Source organism: Nannobrachium achirus, assembly GCF_963921795.1.
Source record: "Nannobrachium achirus genome assembly, chromosome: 10".
Classification (NCBI taxonomy): Eukaryota; Metazoa; Chordata; class Actinopteri; order Myctophiformes; family Myctophidae; genus Nannobrachium; species Nannobrachium achirus.
The window spans coordinates 14,350,158-14,369,486 of NC_137819.1; the positions used below are offsets into that span (position 1 = coordinate 14,350,158).

Consider the following 19,329-nt stretch of genomic DNA (forward strand, 5'->3'; position numbering starts at 1 on the left):
CATTACACACACACACACACACACACACACACACACACTCCACACGTCCTAGATCAGGGGTGGGCAACTTTGATGATGGAGAGGGCCACTACATTTTCACACTCACTCCAGAGGGCCACAATGCATATTACATAGCAAAAATAGCCGATCTACAAGCTCAAAACACGACACGTTTTGAGCTTGTAGATCTGCTATTTTTGCTTTTTTTTTATTGGAATCCTGAAAAGTAACTTCTTTTTGTTTTAATTTCAAATGCATTTAAATACATTGGACATAACAAATATAATAACTTTTTAATACTAGTCTTTTAGCTACTAATATAAACTGAAGTAATTGAAGCGGTTAATTTTTCCATGTTTTGAATTGGAACAGCTGAAATCAATAATATATCAGTACTCCTATATCAACCTGAGGGCCGCATTAAGTGAAGGTGGGCCCCCGGGCCGCCAGTTGCCCATGTATGTCCTCTCCCTCTTGGCCCCCAAATGTTCATGTTAATAATTCTACACTCTCAGTTGCGGGGGTCCTCGCACATCAACCCCAAACGTTTGAGAACAACTACTACTAGTGGACTGGACTCTCCTAACCCGGAGACTTGACATTTAGTAATTGGGTAGTCTCGCGTAGCCAGACAACTATTCCACAATCTCCGAATGCTATATAGAGTCTGGAAGAGCAGCTCCCGAACGGCGAGTAAAGGAAGTAGCCAGTGCTGCACTGAACTGCAGTCCCATTGGAAACATAACAGAAACACAATAGCTCAGACAAAGTCATTCGAGCTGCCTATTCTTGTTATGGGTGTATAGTTTAAGAAAACGTTTGAAAACATCATGGAGGTAACACCAATAACACCAGAGAAAGACGAAATAAAGCCCCCAGAAATATTGAAAGGAGACATAACGCTTCCAGCAGGACATGTTATTGTTACTGCACCAAGGGAGCGGTTGCGTCACATCCGCTTTATCTCGCACTCATCGTTTCTTCCCCGGTTTGCCAGACTGTATGCCGGGAGCATTTGGCCAAATCGCGGAGGCAACAGTCTGGCCACGCGAGACTAGTAATTGGGTATTATGATCAAAATAAGGGCCCTATTTTTGTCCATGCCTTACCCCTTATCCCTAAACTTCTTTGCTTTTTTTTTGCTATTTCGAAAAACATTTTAAAATAGTTTAACTAGACGATCTACATCAATCTACAATTTAGGCATTTAGCAGACGCTTTTAATCCAAGGTGACTTACAATAAGCAGGTAATACATCAATATAATAAGCAAGATAATATGTCCGTACATCAAGAATAATATCACAATGCATTTGAATATCATTCTAGACCAGGGTTCAGCAACCTTTATGAAATGAAGTGCCATGTGTTTATTTTCTAGATAGTCAGTGTGCCATGTCAACATAATCTTTAATAACGCCATTAAATATTTTGACATATTTTGATTGGCAGGACATTGTTATAACGATCATTAGACTCAGAGCAATAACCCACCAATCTCCCTATCCTTGACTCCCTCCCCAGTCAGAGTTCAGAGTTTTAATGAATGTAGAATTATGTGCAGGAAGTAAATATGCCAGTGTGCCAGTGATCACCCTCCCCTGTGCCAATGTTGGCACCCGTGCCTTAGGTTGCCTACCCCTGTTCTAGACAAACAATAACATAGGTAGACCACGGACCTAATCAGTACAAAACCAAAAATGCAATCTAGCTTCATGTACGGTATGGTCATTGAGGGAAGGGGAGTGTTACAGTTATGGGCTAAGGTGGAGTTTGAAGAGGTGTGTCTTCAGTCCACGGCGGAAGCTAGGGAGTGAGTCAGTAGTTCTAAGTGCGACAGGGAGTTTATTCCACAGTTTGGGGGCCAGGAGGGCAAATTGTCAAGGACCTCAACACGTTGTAAGCTTGTAAATCACCTATTTGAAGTATTAAAAAATAAATTAAAAAATTAAATAGTAAAAAAAGACAAAGAAGTTTAGTGATAAGGGGTAAGGCACAAATGAAAATAGGGCCCATGTCTTTGCCACGGTCACATGTGTCCTCGTACAGACATGTTGATGACCCCTGATTAAATGTTCTTGTCTGGCAGCTCTGAAGATCCATGTCTCTGAGGCCACCTGCCTGGTCCTGGAGGAACTGAACAGCTTCCTGTTGGAGGAGCGAGGAGCCATAGAGGTGAAGGGGAAAGGAACCATGAAGACCTACTGGCTGCTGGGCCTGAAGACTGATTGATTGATTGAAGACTTTATTAGAAGTTTGCATAGGAAAAAGTACAGTTTCATGACGGTACAGTTCACTGGTACAAGGTCTACTAAAAGGAGATCCATGAAAAGACTAAGCTTATTTCCACAGGAAACCATTTAAGTATCTCATATAACATTGAATGACAGACGAATAGAACACAGTACTATGCAGTAGATATGTAAAGAAAAGAAAAATGAGAGGAAAAAAAAGAGTCTTAACAGTGACCTACTGAAACACCCTGAACCATGAAGACCTACTGAAGACCTACTGAAACACCCTGAAAGGAACCATGAAGACCTACCTGCTGGGACTGAAGATCTACTAAAACACCCTGCTGTTTAATCTCTTACTGCCACATAAGGATGTCTTAAACTGCCATCAAAGTAGCTTAAAAGTAGCTTACCTTTGCGATGTTATAGAAAAATATCCATCCATTATTTCCAACCTCAGTCTTTTGTAAATGCCAGGCGTATCTGTCACAGATGGCTGGGCGCAGCCAACGACGCTAAAGTTTGTCCCTCGCTCGCACCAGTTGTTTAGAGCAGGGGTTCCCAAACTTTTTTGGCTCAGGGCACCCCTATAAATATTTTTTTTTTTCATCCGAGGCACCCCTACATATATTTATTATATTCCTAATTTTCACTCCCAGCACCTTATATATATAGCATATTTTAGTGATTATATTTTGGTTAGAACTGACTGAAAATAACTTTGTACTTCAAGTTTAAAATAATACTAAATATATTTTTAAATGTCCAAATAAATTTCAAATATTATCAAATTATCTCACGGCACCCCTGGACTGGCATCACGGCACCCCAGGATGCCCCGTCACCCACTTTGAAAACCCCCGGTTTAGAGCATAGAAATGAAGAAAGTCAAGAAACTAGATCCAGCCGTAGAAAACGACCAGAAAAGTGATCCCGCCGCCATTATTGTTTATGTGTGGTCGAGATATGGGACCGGCGTTACGGGAGCTGTTTCTACTGTAGACACCCGCGACCACCCCTCATCTGCTCCCAGTGCTCAGGCAGGGATAAACAACGAACGAAAGACCGCTCGTTCATGGCCGTGCGCTACTTGAATAAATGGACAAGCCTGCTTGTTCAAAGCAGTAAAAGAGTTAAAGAAACCATGAAGACCTACTGGCTACTGGGACTGAAAACCTACTGAAAGACCCTGCTGCGTACTGGGAGTAGTTATAGCACATACACTTACACATTCACATCTTATACTGGGCATTAGTGAGGACCAATTATATGAAGATGAGGTTGAACATGGTGAACTTCTTCTTTAACTAGTTACTGTCTGGGTTACTGGGACTAGATTACTAGTTAACCTACTGGTTACTGAGAGAGATGGAATAACTAACCTACTGACCTATAGATAGTGTTGCACACCAAAAGATCCGATCTACAAGCTCAGCATGACATGTCGCGAGCTTGTACATCCGCTATTTTTTGTAGAAAATAATTATGGACTTATTATGGATTATTTAAATATATTTTTTATATCTTTAACAAAGGTACAAAATACAGTATATTTTTTAAACATTTAAAAATGTTTTCCCACAGACCACCTGTAATATGCCATGGACCACTATGGTCCGTGAACCACAGGTTGAGAAACAGTGATTTAAGGTACAGTACCTCGACTCCAGATTAATTTATTTACGACTTAAAGGTGTATTTTAATTATCTTCTCTAATCTAAAAATCACAATGAATATTTATCTCATATACCCATTATATTTCCTCACAAATCAGGAGGCAATTTGTGGCCATACATGGAGATCTCTGTGTCAGTCCTTGTCCCTTTTATGCCCATATATGGCGATCCCTGATGTCATCAATATTAAGTCCATATCTTGGAATGCCCATATATGGACATACTGTGATGTTAGTGATCTCCATATTTGTGAATAGTTTAATTATAGCATTTTCTCGTTCAAGTCAATGGAGAAAATGAACTCACAAATAGATTAATGTAAATTAAACTACATAACGTATCTCTTGGCAAAATGCAAGCCGGTCGATATGACATATGGCCCGAGTGCGTGCCACCAAAACTGCGGGAGGAGTAGCGCGGCAAAATAAAGTATTACGGGAATAAAGTCGGACAAGTACTTTAGTCTTCAGTCCCTGTTAGGGAAACCACACTAACAATGTACTTTGGCAGGCCTTGATGGTGTCATAATGCTTGATTTTACATTTGACCCGAGCGCAACCAAAACAAATAAAGGATTTGTCTGACTTTTAGTTCTATAGGATCTCTTCTCCACTAGTAGCCTACTCATTTTTTGACAAAATTCTTAATATACAGTATGTAGTCCCAATTTTGGTTATCATAGCTGAGTTTTGAGTTTTGTGGAAAGTCGATGATATAATTCTTTGTCTTCGTTTTAGTCAACAAAATGAACACTGGTTTTAATCTGTTTTTGGTTTCCTTTGCACCAAGATTGACTTTTTCCTCCACGTTTGACATCATGCAGTGAGGTTGCTCACAGTGAAAAGGCTCCGATTTGTGTTTCTGCATCGTGCTGTTTTAGCCACATGAGTCCGCTACAGAGCAGTGTTTATAGTGTAGCTGTAGCACATAGTGTTTCCCAACCCGAGGTATGGGCCCCCTTGGCGGGACGCCAAATGATCACAGTGAGGTCTTGTTCGTTTGGAGCTAAAGTCCATCGTTTTAAATGCACAAAATCATACGTCTGCCTCTACTGTATCATCTGTATGTCCTCAATGTGATATCATATCACTACAATATTATCACACTGTACACAGTCTATTATGCTGTACATCAAACCACATCATTTCATTGCAAAACACAACAGTGTTCATCCCTATTTTGGGTCTTTCCCCCCAAAGATTGTGCAAGAGATATATATATGGCTTTAGTGGTTGGAATATGTCTGAAAATGACGTGCATGTGTGTGCATGCGCGTGCGACGTGCGTGCGTGCATGTGTGGGATGAAATTGGTGTGGCTCCAAGCTAAAAAGGTTGAGAACCATTGGTTTATAGCATAGCAGGAACCTTATAGTGCTTTTCACATATACAATATCTTGTTTTATTATTCCGTCATGATTACCATAGCTGTGTGCTTGTTGTGTTTTATCTCCATAAACTCCATAAATAACATCTTAATTTCATGTATGAACATGTACTCATTCAAATAATGATATATACACTACACTCCATACACTGTTGAGGTCAACCATGTTGCTGTAATGTTGTAAATAACCAATATTATTTTCATGGGTTTTGCGTGGTAAATAAAGTTTATTCAGTTTAATTATGTGTTTATACTTATGTTGTAATTGTGTGTGCGCGGGTGCCGCGTGTGCGTCATTTCTTGTTGGTGTCATTTGAGTGTTTCATTATGGCGGAAAAAAAAGAACTTCTGGGAACTCAGATTAATTTCATTATAAAAGACAATGAAGAAGACCCACTTCCTGTTTCGCTTGTTTTTGAAAATATTAAAATCTGACTGTTCTTCTGTGCTGACATGGACGCTTACAGCAGGAAATGTCCCTAAACAGCATTTGGGTTCAATAATATTTTTGTTGTATTTGTGACATTCCTAAGACAAATGTATTATAGTAAATTTACCCCCATTGATTCCGGATGGGACCCGAATGGCGAATGCATTTGGGTCTCCATCCGGAATCAATGGGGGTAAATTTGGTATGATATATTTTTTGTCTTAGGAATGCGACAAATACAAAACAAATATTATTGAACTCAAGTCTCTGTCTCCATGGGGTGAGTAATCAATAGAACAAAAGTAATTTGAGGGGCGAGCTACTCAACATTGAACTATACTATGTCATTAATATACATTTGAGTTATTATAGGCTATGGTAATATGAAAAAGTCCCCCCTTTCTGTGTTTGATTGATTGTGGTGTTTGGCTTGCAAAGTACACCGCGACTACTCTGTTACAAGTAATAGTCTGGAATTCAAAATGTACAGTACACAAGCATTGACATAAAACAAGTTTTCAAATGTATACAATTTTGAAAATAGCTGACAATGTGTTGCATTGCGAGGCACTGTGAGCTTGTAGATCAGCTATTTATGGCTGACATGTATAGGGCTGAAGCTATGGGCTGAAGTGGTTAATGTGTGTTTTGTAATAATAATCAAAATATATAAAGTAACTAGCAACTCAAGTTTTAAGTTAAATATTTGCCTCTGTCTGAGATGTAGTGGAGTGGAGTAGAAGTAAACGTACAGAAAATTGGAAATACTCAAGTAAAGTACAAATATCTCAATACTTTCCACCACCACTGATTATAACCAAAGAAAATGACTTTATCCTGCATTGAACCAAAACCCTTGAACTTGGGGAGCAGTGCAGACACGCCCCTGACGACCATCCAGCCAATCACACCGCGACAAGCCCCCCAAATCGTCCCCGGTAACTATGGGACCGTCACCTCGGGGCTATGGGACGGTAGGATAGGAACAACAACGCTTCCGTTTCCCTCCGGAAGAAGTGTTGCAGTCAGCATCGCACGGAGCCACGGGGAGCAGCGCTGCGCCGCTACAAGTTTTAAAAAACACACAAAAAAACACTTAAATTATAATAACTACACGCAAAAACCCCACAAACAATTAATTAAAAAATACTACATTCATAGTGTAACGCGGACCCGACAGCAAAGAAGCACAATAACAAGAATTTAAAAAGGTTAAAAACAATAAAAAAGCGTCGAACCGCGGAGGGAGCCCAGAGTTACCGAGGAGCCGGGCTCTGCCAGGCCGGACGACATGGAGCCTTCCCCGGCCAAGGCCCGTCCCGCGGGCCGGCTGCTGCTCAGCACCCCGCTGGACGCCAAGGACGAGATGGAGGAGGTAACGTGAGAGAGTATGAGAGCCTTTATGGATGGAGGGGGTCCCTGGGACGGACCCCCTGCGGACCCCCACCCCGCTGAGGGCAACGTTAATGTACACTTATCAAAACAAAAGAGAGAAGCTTGTTGTCCTTATCATCTCCCGTTAGAGATGGGATTTATGGCTCTTTGAAGTGAGCCGGATCTCTTGGATTCCGTTCCTTTTCAAAGACCCGTTCAAAAGACTCCCGTCTCATTTTAGTTACTTTAGTTATTTAGTTACTTTAGTTAGATTTCGTAGATTACTTTGTAGATTTTGACTTCGACCCTATTTACATGGTGGCCATACATTTCCGCCATTTGAAAATAGCCGATCTACAAGCTCACAATGCGTCGCATTGTAAGCTTGTAGTAGGTCTGCTATTTTCAAAAGATTTTCCTACATTTCTTACAAAACCCGTGAAACGGAACAATCTGCACAATGAGTACATTCTACAGTCTATTTTGGTACTCAAGTACATTTTAATTCATATTAAACTTCTACTTGTGGCAGAGTATTTTACACATTACAGTAATGATAATTTAACATAATAATTTACTCCCCCCTCCTCAAAAGAAGGAACGGCTCCCTATTACTGTGAACCGGATCCCATCGTTCATTTCAAAGATCCGTTCAAAAGACTCGATTCGTATGCGAACGTCCCACCCCTATCTCCCGTGCTAGGGTTGCTTAGCCACGTTAGCATGCTAGCTATGCTAGGCAGGCTATTATATGAGCGTTACGGCGGCTGCCGGCTGAACGCCGACGGGATCGCACTGCCGCTGGGTTTGTGGTGCTTGTTGACGGGCGAGGTTGGGTTATTTTATTTTTTATGGTGGTTGTTGTTGGTTGAAGTGACACTGGTGGTTAGCGTTAGCATGCTAGCGCTGCTACGTAAACATGGGTCGGTGTGTGTGTGTGTGAGTGAGGCGCATGCCCAGTCCGCGCGCATCCTTCACATGTCAACTGTCATTGTTGTGGCTGAACTGGAGTTCTCAAACCGTTTCATGTCAAGGACCCTCAAATTGACACTTGTTAGCCCCATGGACCCCCCATTTGAAAAGATATGCCAGGGACCCCCATAAGAGAGGGTTTTTTTACGACTCTAGCAGTGATTCCCAACCATTCAAGAACCCCCCCGTTTGACATGCATTAGGCTAGGGACCCCCATTTAATATAATGGCATTTCTATCTTCGAGACCCCAATTTATACTGTGAAATCAGTCACACTCTGAGTTACAGACCTATAAGGGTCCATTTGGGTTCCTATCATTTAGCTGTGGAGCCCCTGGAACTCCCTCAAGGACTCCTGGGGGTCCCTGGACCACTGCTGCAAAGCATTGGTACTCAAAGTGTGTCCTTGTGGAGGGGGTCCCTAGGAAAATGAGTGCATAATAGCATCATAATCTGTTTAGCCATTTTAACCCTGTTTTATGCTTTCACTTTGGCTATTAGTAAATAGCTGTTATACCAGGTCAAGGAATCTAGAAAGAGTTTGTAACAATGTGGAATAATTTGACAGCATTTATGGGGGTCCCTGCTGGCACTAAATATTATCAGATGGGGGTCCACGGCTAAATATACAGATAGATTTGTGGGCCATGAAAAGCTCTGTCTTCAGCATGTTTATGCTCATTGTGATTGTGAACCAAGTGGCATTGTGTTTCTTTCTGTCTCTTTAAGGCCTTTAAGCAGTGATTTAGTTCAACAACCAAAAATAGTTTCTGATGGGTGAGAAATGGAGCACACTGTTGCACAGCAGGGGTCATCGCCATGCTGTCTTGTGGTGGACACTTTTGTAAAACAATATTCTTTTGCCACAGACATACAAAATGAGCAGACAATAATATAAAGTAACAGTAACGGACAGTAGAGTAATGATGTTTCCACCTTTTCCACCAACGACTGTGTTACAAATGTGCTAATAATCTACTAATAATGAACAAAAGCAACACTTGACAAAACATTTTGTGGAAGTAGTGACCATTTGTTGCGGCTCCGGCTTGAATCTCATATTCTCTTTTCAAGATCCTATCTTAGCCTAACACAGGGGTCAGCAACCTTTTTGAAATGAAGTGTTTATGTTCTAGATCAGGAGTGGTCAACTTTGATGATGGCGAGGGCCACTATATGTCCACCTTCACTCCAGAGGGCCACATTGCATATTGCTTACGTCCTACTTTGTCACTTTCTAGTATCTCATACAAAAGAAGCAAAAAATAGCAGATCTACAAGCTCAAAACGCATCGCGCTGCGATGCGTTTTGAGCTTGTAGATCGACTATTTTTGCTTCTTTTGAATTGGAATCCTGAATTATTTGTTATTGTTGTATTGGAATCCTGAAATGTAACATTTTGATTTAATTTTAAACACATTTAGTTATATACTAATGATAACTTTATGAACCTAAATACCAATACCTACATTGGACATAAAATAAATACAATTTAATACTACTATGCTAGTCATTAAGCTACTAATATAGACATAATTAAAGCAGGTCATGTTTGGAATTGTAACAGCTGAAATCAATAATATATATCAGTATTCCAGTATCAACTAGCGGTCCGCATTAAGTGAAGGTGGGGGCCGCATGTGGCCCATATATGTTCTAGATAGTCAGTGTGCCATGCCATTGTCAACATACATTTAATGACAGCCATCAAACATTCTGACATGTTTTGATTGTCAGGACATTGTTATAACGATCATTAGACTCAGAGCAATAATCCACCTATCTCCCTGACTCAGAGTTTTAATGAATGTAGAATTATGTGCAGGATGTAATTTGCTGTACATTAGTTGACTTCATTTAATTGACCACATTTAAAAAAGTTATTGATTTTAAAATAAAGATCCTCTCTCACACTTGTGCCAGTGATCAATCTCCCCTGTGCCAATGTTGGCACCCATGCCTAAGGTTGCCCACCCCTGGCCTAACAGGTGATGTGTGTGTGTTCTCTCAGCTTTCATAATTCAACTGTAAAACCTATTAGAACCGGGAAAGCGTGGTAGTATAGTGGTATTTTAGATTTATTTTTTGTTTTTTTTGTGGCTTTTCCTGCCTGTTATTGATAGATGTACAGTAGACTGACAGGAAATGGGGAGAGAGATTGTTGGAAGGGGCGGGGTGGGAGGGGGGGGGGGGGGGGGGGGGGGGGAGTTGATGCGCAGCAAAAGGTCACGCCGGGAACGGGACTTGAACCTGCGACGCCGCCAGGTTGGACTAACAGCCCAGGTGCCCAGACGGCTATGCCAGCCGCCCGTGCCTTGGAAAATCTTGAAAGTAGAGATGGACCGATTGCAAAATTCCGATACCGATACCGATCCCCCGGTTTTATGAAGGTCTGACCTGCCAAAACCGATTTGTCCGATACCAATTTCTTTAGTTAAGAACTAGAAAATAGGGTTGCTCCAATACCCTTTTTTTCAGGCCAAGTAGGCCTACAAGACATACTTCAATTTGAGTACCAATAAGCTAGAAGAACACTAATGCCAAATCAATCACAATAGTACAATATCCAAAATCACAGACAATATCCAGTCTAATATGACCGTCTGGACTAGGCAGGAGGAAAGCAGGTGACGCATGCTTTTTTTCCCCTTCTTTTTGGAGACGACATTGACACAGGATTATGGAATATATCCTTACATTGCAAAGGTTATCAGCACCATCTGTATTCTGTAGGCTGCCACTAAGTAGACTGGCTGCTACTTGCTAATGTTTACTTTAGTCACAGGACCAGAGCATCATGCTGTGCAGTGCCATAGACACAATTGGCATAAAACCGGTATTTATGTCAGTGACCTGCCGGTCACCGATTCGGCCGGTTTGATATCATACCTGCCGATTTTTTATATTGGCCGATTCCGATTTCCTCCCTACTTGAAAGATGTGAGAACTACTGATTTTGGAAGGCATTTGCAGAATCACCCATTAAGACCTGGAACTTGTAGATCTGCAATTCTTGAAAAATCCTGAAAATGTGTGCAAGTCTTTGGGTGCTTTTCGACCGGCAAAGAACCGGTTCTGGTTCTTTCTCCCGCCTATGGGATGAACCAGAGTTGAGCTTTTCCACCGAGAACCGAGTTGGTTCCGAACCGTAAAAGTTGGTTCGGAAAGGGAACCACAAAATCCTTGGTTCCTCTGGTTCAATCTGGTGAAACGCAAGGTGGTTTTTGACCGGCTTGCAAGGTTCCAAGAAAGTTGAACGGCACTGGTTCTTGAACCATAGGTTCTTTTGGTGGAAAAGGCCCCTGTGAATGTTTTGACCCGATTCTATAAATGTCTTCTAAATACTTCCTAAGGTTTTTGAAAAACGCTTGTTTCTATATCAGTGGTTCTCAAACATTTTCATGTCAAGGACCCCCAAAATGATATGTATTTGGTTCCAGGCAGGGACCCCCAGAGGCAAAATCTGAGTTACAAATGTTCACATTAAAAATAAATGTATTCAGAGATTTGCACAACTTTTCCTGACTTTTCAAAAATAGCAGATGTACAAGCTCACAGCGTGGCACTCAGTGCCGCACTGTGAGCTTGTATATCTGCTATTTTTCAATAGTTAATGTATCAACTAAAGTAATTCCAGATATTAACGGGTTAATACTAGTGGAGTTGCCAACACAGTGTGCACACAGGATGTTCCCAGCCAGGGGAGGAGGAGTAGGGCCTTCACGGTCATGACTTTTTACTTGGCGATGAATTGTCCTGCGAAACAATTATGATTGGCAGTTTTGGCATTGAACATTGGAACACATAAATAAAAATGACATTTCTGTTTGCCCTTGGCTTGTAGGCTTTTGTAAACAAAAATTGCTCGGGCAGAGGCAGACATGACAAATAACCTAAAATATTCGAAGAAATGACTGACATAAATGTTATGCTTTCAAAATGAAAATTGTGGAAAGCTCTATAAGCTTTGAGCTTGTAGATGTGCTATTTCTACACACATTATTTTAAATGTTTGCTTTTCAACATGGAAAATGATAATGACAATAACAGCAATACAATTTGCAATATAATTTTGAACGTGATTAGGTGAATATTTGATAATTGTGACAGGCATATGAGCTCTGCCGGCACAGAGGTGTCCATCTCTCATTGTTCTGCAGTAATCTACAATGTGTCAGTAAACTATATGTATAAGTTCACTTATACTATATGTACCTGTCACAATTATTACATAATTGCCTAATTGCAATTATTTTAGATAATCACCATTATATAGATAGATTATATAGATCAACATTATTTAGAATAGATCATAACCATCATGATCAGTATTTTAAAACATTTTCAAAAGTAGTGGAAATAGCAGATCTAAAAGTTCAACATGGCTTTCCACTATTATTATTTTTTTTGTTATTTTTTTGTAAGTATAAAGTAAATACATATCAGTGTTATTTGTCATATCTGTCCTTTGGAACTTGGTGTATGAGAAACGTTATAGAAATGTGATTTCTATTCATCATACTGCTGGTGTTCTACGACAGAAACAGTAAAATCGTTAATTGCTGCAAGGTTATTCAGCAGATGTGGAAATTGGAAATGAATGGCCAAGCCTCGCTGTGTGTGTGTGTGTGTGTGTGTGTGTGTGTGTGTGTGTGTGTGTGTGTGTGTGTGTGTGTGTGTGTGTGTGTGTGTGTGTGTGTGTGTGTGTGTGTGTGTGTGTGTGTGTGTGTGTGTTAGTGGTGTGTAATTCTTAATTGTAGAATTGTAGAAATAGATGTTATGAGGACCATTGTACTGGTCCTCAACAGATTTTTTTGTTTGTTTTACAGTTGAAAAATGGAAAGCCTCCAGGTTGGTTTAGGGTTAGACATTTACACGTCTGGTTTAGGCTCTTACAGTTTTCCATGGTTTATACTTAGTTGTGCTGCAATGTCACACACTGGAAAAATAGCTCATGTCCTCACAAGCATAGTAATACAAACTGCGTGTGCGTGGTTATATATGAGGTTGGGTGTATTGTCAAAGGAAGTATGTGTCATTATTATGCTGCATTCTGTGCAGTGATTGGACAGAAGTGTCTCTGTAATGTATTTTGTTCAGTGATTGGACAGAAGTCTCTTTGTAAAGTATGCTGTGCACTGTGATTGGACAGAAGTGTGTCTCTGTATTCTGTTCAGTGATTGGACAGGAGTCTCTTTGTAATGGATGCTGTGCAGTGATTGGACATACGTGTGTCTCTAATGTAGCCTGTCTTCTGCTGTTTCCTGACACATGATGCATGTTGTTGTGGTGTTTATACAGTATGTGGGACTACAGATCGAAATAGGCTCCTAGCTACTGTAAATCCGGCATTGTTAACATGAGATGTTCCATTGATTGCATTCTTCTACATGTATTATAGGTTCATTAACGTAGAGCAGGGGTTTTCAAAGTGGGTGACGGGGCACTCTGGGGTGCCGTGATGTCAGTCCAAGGGTGCCGCGAGATAATTTGATAATATTTGGAATTCACCAATATCACTACATCAATATCACTTCACTATGCTTAGTACAACAGCATATTGATTTCATTTGCACTGTACTTGATGAGTTCTTTTTCCATCCACGACAATTCTCTTCACCAAAAATAGCCGATCTACAAGCTCACAACGCGTCACAACGTGACTTCCCCCCAGAGGGAGAGAATAGGCATGATGGGGCTCAGTTGGTTAGTACTAGTAGTATAACATTATTTTCAGTCACTTCTGATGTGGAAACAGATATTTCTCCAATAGGATGCAAGATTCTAAAAATGAACCGTGTAATTCAGGGGTGCCATGGATGAAAAGGTTATTTAGTCAAAAAAGTTTGAAACCCCCTGAAGTAGAGCATCGGACAGACATGTGTGCGCTGTATTGTAATGAAGGTGTTTCCTCCCCTGTGCAGCGATTGGAGAGGTGCTTTTCCATCGTCCAGTCACTGACCAATGGGCTTTCGGAACGAGAGGCGAACGACGCTCTCACTGCCAACGTAAGTTACTCATCGTTGTTGTCGGGCAGAAACCTTTGTTTGTACCTCCGTATTTCAACTTTTTACGCTGGGGTGCAGAACAGCCCTACGATACTGAGATCAAACTGTGTCTTAAGCCTAATTTGTGCTCCGTCGTGCGATGGTGTCACACTAAGAATAGCACACCTACAAGCCCCAACCTTTTAGCAGTAGTAGTGTTATTAGTAGTAATAATAATAATAATAATAATAAGAGTGTTGTGTACTCATGTAGAACATGTAAATAATACTCCTCTCCTCTCTCTAGGTGTGTAAGGGTTCACAGAACCATGAGGAGGTGTGTTTGGGGTTATTCTTTTTGATCCTGACAGAACCCACCCAGGCACAGAGGGTAAGAGACACGCACACACACACAGATACATTAACTACTGTCACACAGCTGTGCACTGAGTTCAAACCCACACTAAACGTATGTGTGTGTGTGTGTGTGTGTGTGTGTGCGCGTGTGTGTGTGCGTGCGTGTGTGTGCGCGTGTGCAGTGTTACAGAGACCTGGCCCTGCTCAGTAGAGACGGGATGAGTGTGATTCTGGTGAAACTCAACCAGATCATGATGGAGAAATATCTGAAGCTACAAGATGTGCCCAGAACACAGGTAGGATGCAAGAATGGATGATAGATGGATTACGGACGGACAGACGGACTAAAGCTGGATTATATGGATGGATAGATGGATTATAGATGAATGGATGGTCAATGGCTGGGCAATATGGTGAAAAAAAGGGGGGGGGGAAATCACTACTGTTTTCCCATATTGATTTAGGGTTTAGGTTTAGGTTAGTTTATTTTGGTACCATTTCAGACAATTGATACAATGCACACTGTGGTTATTAAGCACATTCAAAACAGTCCAAAAAGGTCCAAAAAGGTATTGGCGGAAGACGTAGCTTATATTGCCTACCCCATTTAAATCAAAATGTCAAATGTTAATGTTATTTGAATTTACAAAACGGAAAAACAGAAACAAAAACTTTTAGTAATTCCATTTGATTTCTTAGTCCAAAACATTAAAAATTGATTGATATTTATCAATATAATTTGGATAATGCTACAAGTATCCTGATAATGGATAAATAGATAAGAAACCAGCGGGTTCATCGGGTAAACCACTGCTTCTGAACGTGAGGGGTCTTCGAGGGTATTCTTCCAGGCTAAATGTTTGATAGTTTGATTGGGCCCTTACCATTTGTAAGGTTTTCAATTTTTGCTCATGGATAATGTCTTCTGTTAAAAACAGTTAGAAACTGTGCTCGTTACATGCTTGTAATGTTATGTAGCTTCATCTAATAGCTTCTCCATCTGTCTGTGTGTGTGCCTCTCTATCTGTCTGTGTGCAGATGGTGTGGTTGGTCAAAGAACTAGTAAAGACAGGTGTGATCGGAGCTGATGGAGTTCTGATGACTCTAATGAAGCAAATAGCAGGTTAGACGCACGCACGCACGCACGCACGCACGCACGCACGCACACACACACACACACACACTGGTCACTCCCTGTGAGTTTGATTATGCACCACTTAATGCACTGGAGTGGGGTTAAGAATGTATTTCCCCAGAATGCTATAATACTGCCTTGGTTTGGCACAAATTATTTCACAATTGTCATAATGTTGAAAAATGTTCATACAGTTTCAAAAATTGCAGATATACAAGCTCCCAATCTGCTATTAACACTTTTATACATAAACATCTTTTTGAAAGTATTACATTATTATAAATGTCTGGGGAATCTGTGTTTTACATCTTTATAATTACTACGATATGCTGCTAGTAGCGTAAATCTCATATGCTGGTCGGCTAGCTTAACAATACAACAGTTTTTATGTTCTATGAAAGGAGTAGTTCACCCGCAAAATTACTTTTTTTGTATTGATTACTCATGCCATGGAGACTTGAGCTCAATAAGCTCAATAATATTTTTTTTGTCACATTCCTAAGACTAAAATTTGATTACAATAAATTTACCCCATTGATTCCGGATGGGGACCCAAATCCATTTGGGTCCCCAACCGGAATCAATGGGGGTAATTTTACTATAATAACTCAAGTCTCCATGGCGTGAGTAATCATTACAAAAAAAGTCATTTTCACTACTCCTTTAAGCTACCTGTGTTTCTTTAATACTTATGTATCCGTGTGTGTGTGTGTGTGTGTGTGTGTGTGTGTGTGTGTGTGTGTGTGTGTGTGTGTGTGTGTGTGTGTGTGTGTGTGTGTGTGTGTGTGTGTGTGTGTGTGTGTGTGTGTGTGTGTGTGTGTGTGTGTGTGTGTGTGTGTGTGTGTGTGTCCAGGAGGAGACATCTCCAATAAGAACCTGTGGTTGGCTGAGGGTGTTCTGGACATCCTGGTGGAACAGAAGTAGGTTTCAAACTGGCAACCAGATGCACCACAGTCCTTCATGAGCAGATGTGACTTATGAGGGCTAGCAGTGTTACTTTAAATAGTATTAAAGAACAATTGCCGGCTTATTGTGTCTAAAAATACATATTTTGCCACCACCCACTGAAATCTAAATCTTTAAAACGATAGAAAGCCATAAGTGAAAATATGTCAACACTCATATTTTCTTTTTACAAGCTAAAATACAACCCCTTGTAAAAAAGTTGTCCTTTAACCAAGTAACAGCTGTCTCTATCAGAGGGGTTTAACTAGTCTCCTGAACCGTCTAAAAACATCTACATTAAAGGGCTAAATACAAATGTTAATAATTGTCATTATTGTGAACATTGTTACTCATTGTGTGTGTGTGTGTGTGTGTGTGTGTGTGTGTGTGTGTCAGAGAGTGGCTGTTGAAGAACTCCATGCTCATCGCCATGTCAGTGTACACGTACCTCAGGCTGATCGTAGACCACGGAACGCCACAGTTGTTAACACTGAGACAGAGAGAGGTGGACTTCTGCATCACACTGCTACGAGAGAGGGTGAGACATGTTTAATACCTGCTGTCTGTCTATCTGTCTGTCTGTCTTTCTGTCTGCCACAAGAGAGGGAGAAGCCTGGTTCGTCCGAGAATAGCCGGCCTACAAGCTCGCAACATGTCGCGGGTACTTGTAGGTCTGCTATTCTCAGTGCTTTCTTGGGTTCGACCAGAATGGAACAGAGACGTCTTTGGTATCATTGTTAACACATGGGATGCCATCAAAGGGTTAATGGAACTCACCGGGGCGCGTGTGCGTGTGATGTGCATGCGGGACTCGGCCTGTGTGACGGGCGCACGTAGGATCGTTAATGTTCCAACGGCGATAAACATCTCAATCGCTTTGTTTGGTCCCGAGAAGTAAACAACGGTCGCCATTTTACAATGAGCATGGACGGGGGCATTCTGCAGCCCTGTCTTCGCTGGCATGCTGTGCGCGTCGCACAAGCCAGTGACCCGCGCACCCTATAGGGCCGCAAAGCATTATGGGTAATGTAGTGTTTTGCTAATCTGGCGATAAAATTGTAATATTTATTATTATTTATTGGTAGAAACGCCAGGAATACCAATTTTGATATAAAGACGTTTCCAGACGTCTTTATGGCTATTTTCGCAGCCGATGTGTTAAGACCTGTGAAGGAAGTACTTACTCCTTTGCCGTATTCGGCGCTGTTTATTAGCATACAGTTCTCTGCATTTACCCCATCCTAAGTATAATAGCAGTGGGTGCTACGAGGGCAGTGCCCCATGGAGCAGTTAGGGCTTAAGTGTCTTGCTCAGGGACATGTTGACACATACACCATGGCTGGGATGGGAACCAGGGACCTTCTGTTTCCCAGGCGTCCTCTCTACCCACCCAGCTATGGCCGTCTCCTTGTACCCACGTCTGTCTCCTTGTACTGAGCTCCCACGGTCATGGAATATTTAGAAATGAGAAAAGACTGTTTTCCTCTCCTGGAAAAGATTTGGAATTCATCTGATGCTTTTGCAAATGGCAAAAGCATCAAAAGTAGCCACTTTAGGGCTTTAATTTACGAAAAACACGGTTCATATACTAGAGATAAGATGTTTTTGTCCGACAGTGACAAAATACATTGTTTTTGTCCAACATTACGTGAAAGATGTAACATGGTTAAAATACAGTGCTACGTGATGCGTTGTTAGCTTATAGATCTGTTCTTTTTGTAACGTGACAGCTTTGCTGGAGTCTGTCTTTGTGCATTGATAACACACTGGTTTAAGAGTCTCATCATTGCACCATGTGATTACTATAGAGCGTCGCAGCGGAAGTGGATTCCTGGGGTCACTTAATATTCCCCATTCATTTTCGCCATAGACTTTTACAAAAATATTTATAACAATTATGTTAAGCCTCGAACCAAGCCATCCAGGATGGAAGTGAATCATGATCATATAACCTTTGATCCTATGTGAAAACATATTTTAATATTACATTATTTGATATACTACAGTTAATAACTACCCTTTGTTTAGCGATTTTCAAAATGTTCTTTTCATAGAAAAAAAGGTTATATGGTCATGATTCACCTCCATCCTGGATGGCTTGGTTCGAGGCTTAACATAATTGTTATAAATATTTTTGTAAAAGTCTATGGCGAAAATGAATGGGGAATATTAAGTGACCCCAGGAATCCACTTCCGCTGCGATGCTCTATAGGCCTGTAAATGGGCTAAAATACTTTGGAAAAGCTATGGAAACGTCATGAATATCCACAGTGAAGATGATTTTCATTGTCAATGTGTTGTGCTCTGTTTGTGACTTGTGGGCTCTCTCTGGTGGCATAACAGGGTACTGCACGTATCCGTCATCTTTGATTATGCTCTATGTTGGCACTTTTGTCCAATCAAATTACTGGACCGAAACCCACTGTTGTGTATAAATATACCTTATGTATATTATATACACATGGATTCATAATCATATATGAATGATTGATATTCATGAACCATTATTCTCTCTCTCTCTCTCTCTCTCTCTCTCTCTCTCTCTCTCTCTCTCTCTCTCTCTCTCTCTCTAGTTCATGGACTGTTACATCATTGGCAGAGACTTGGTTCGTTTGCTGCAGATCGTTGCCAGGATACCAGAGATGGAACTACTGTGGAAAGACCTACTACATAGACCACAATCCCTTTCACCTCAGTTCACTGGTACTACATAGACCACAATCCCTTTCACCTCAGTTCACTGGTACTACGTGTGTGTGTGTGTGTGTGTGTGTGTGTGTGTGTGTGTGTGTGTGTGTGCGCGCGTGTGCGTGTGCGTGCCCGCCTGCCCGCC

General features: G+C 41.1%; 2 protein-coding genes across 3 annotated transcripts in view; both read left to right on the plus strand.

The window, feature by feature from the left end:
* Nucleotides 1–2,231, plus strand: part of LOC308292845 (atrial natriuretic peptide receptor 1-like) — a gene marked incomplete at both ends in the record, with an annotated part of 53,531 nt that extends 51,300 nt beyond the window's left edge. The window contains one exon of the mRNA XM_080735269.1: nt 2,089–2,231. Coding sequence (XP_080591395.1) covers nt 2,089–2,231 — 143 coding nt within the window. The remainder of the gene's footprint in view (nt 1–2,088) is intronic.
* Nucleotides 2,232–6,771: 4,540 nt separating this feature from the next.
* ints3 (integrator complex subunit 3) overlaps nt 6,772–19,329 on the plus strand; it is a 37,552-nt gene continuing 24,994 nt past the window's right edge. For both annotated transcript variants that reach the window (XM_080734774.1, XM_080734775.1), the window contains exons 1-8: nt 6,772–7,100; nt 13,998–14,081; nt 14,367–14,450; nt 14,599–14,712; nt 15,455–15,539; nt 16,405–16,471; nt 16,893–17,034; nt 19,070–19,199. In XM_080734774.1, the coding sequence (XP_080590900.1) occupies nt 7,017–7,100; nt 13,998–14,081; nt 14,367–14,450; nt 14,599–14,712; nt 15,455–15,539; nt 16,405–16,471; nt 16,893–17,034; nt 19,070–19,199 (790 nt within the window). In that variant the 5' untranslated portion in view covers nt 6,772–7,016. The remainder of the gene's footprint in view (nt 7,101–13,997; nt 14,082–14,366; nt 14,451–14,598; nt 14,713–15,454; nt 15,540–16,404; nt 16,472–16,892; nt 17,035–19,069; nt 19,200–19,329) is intronic.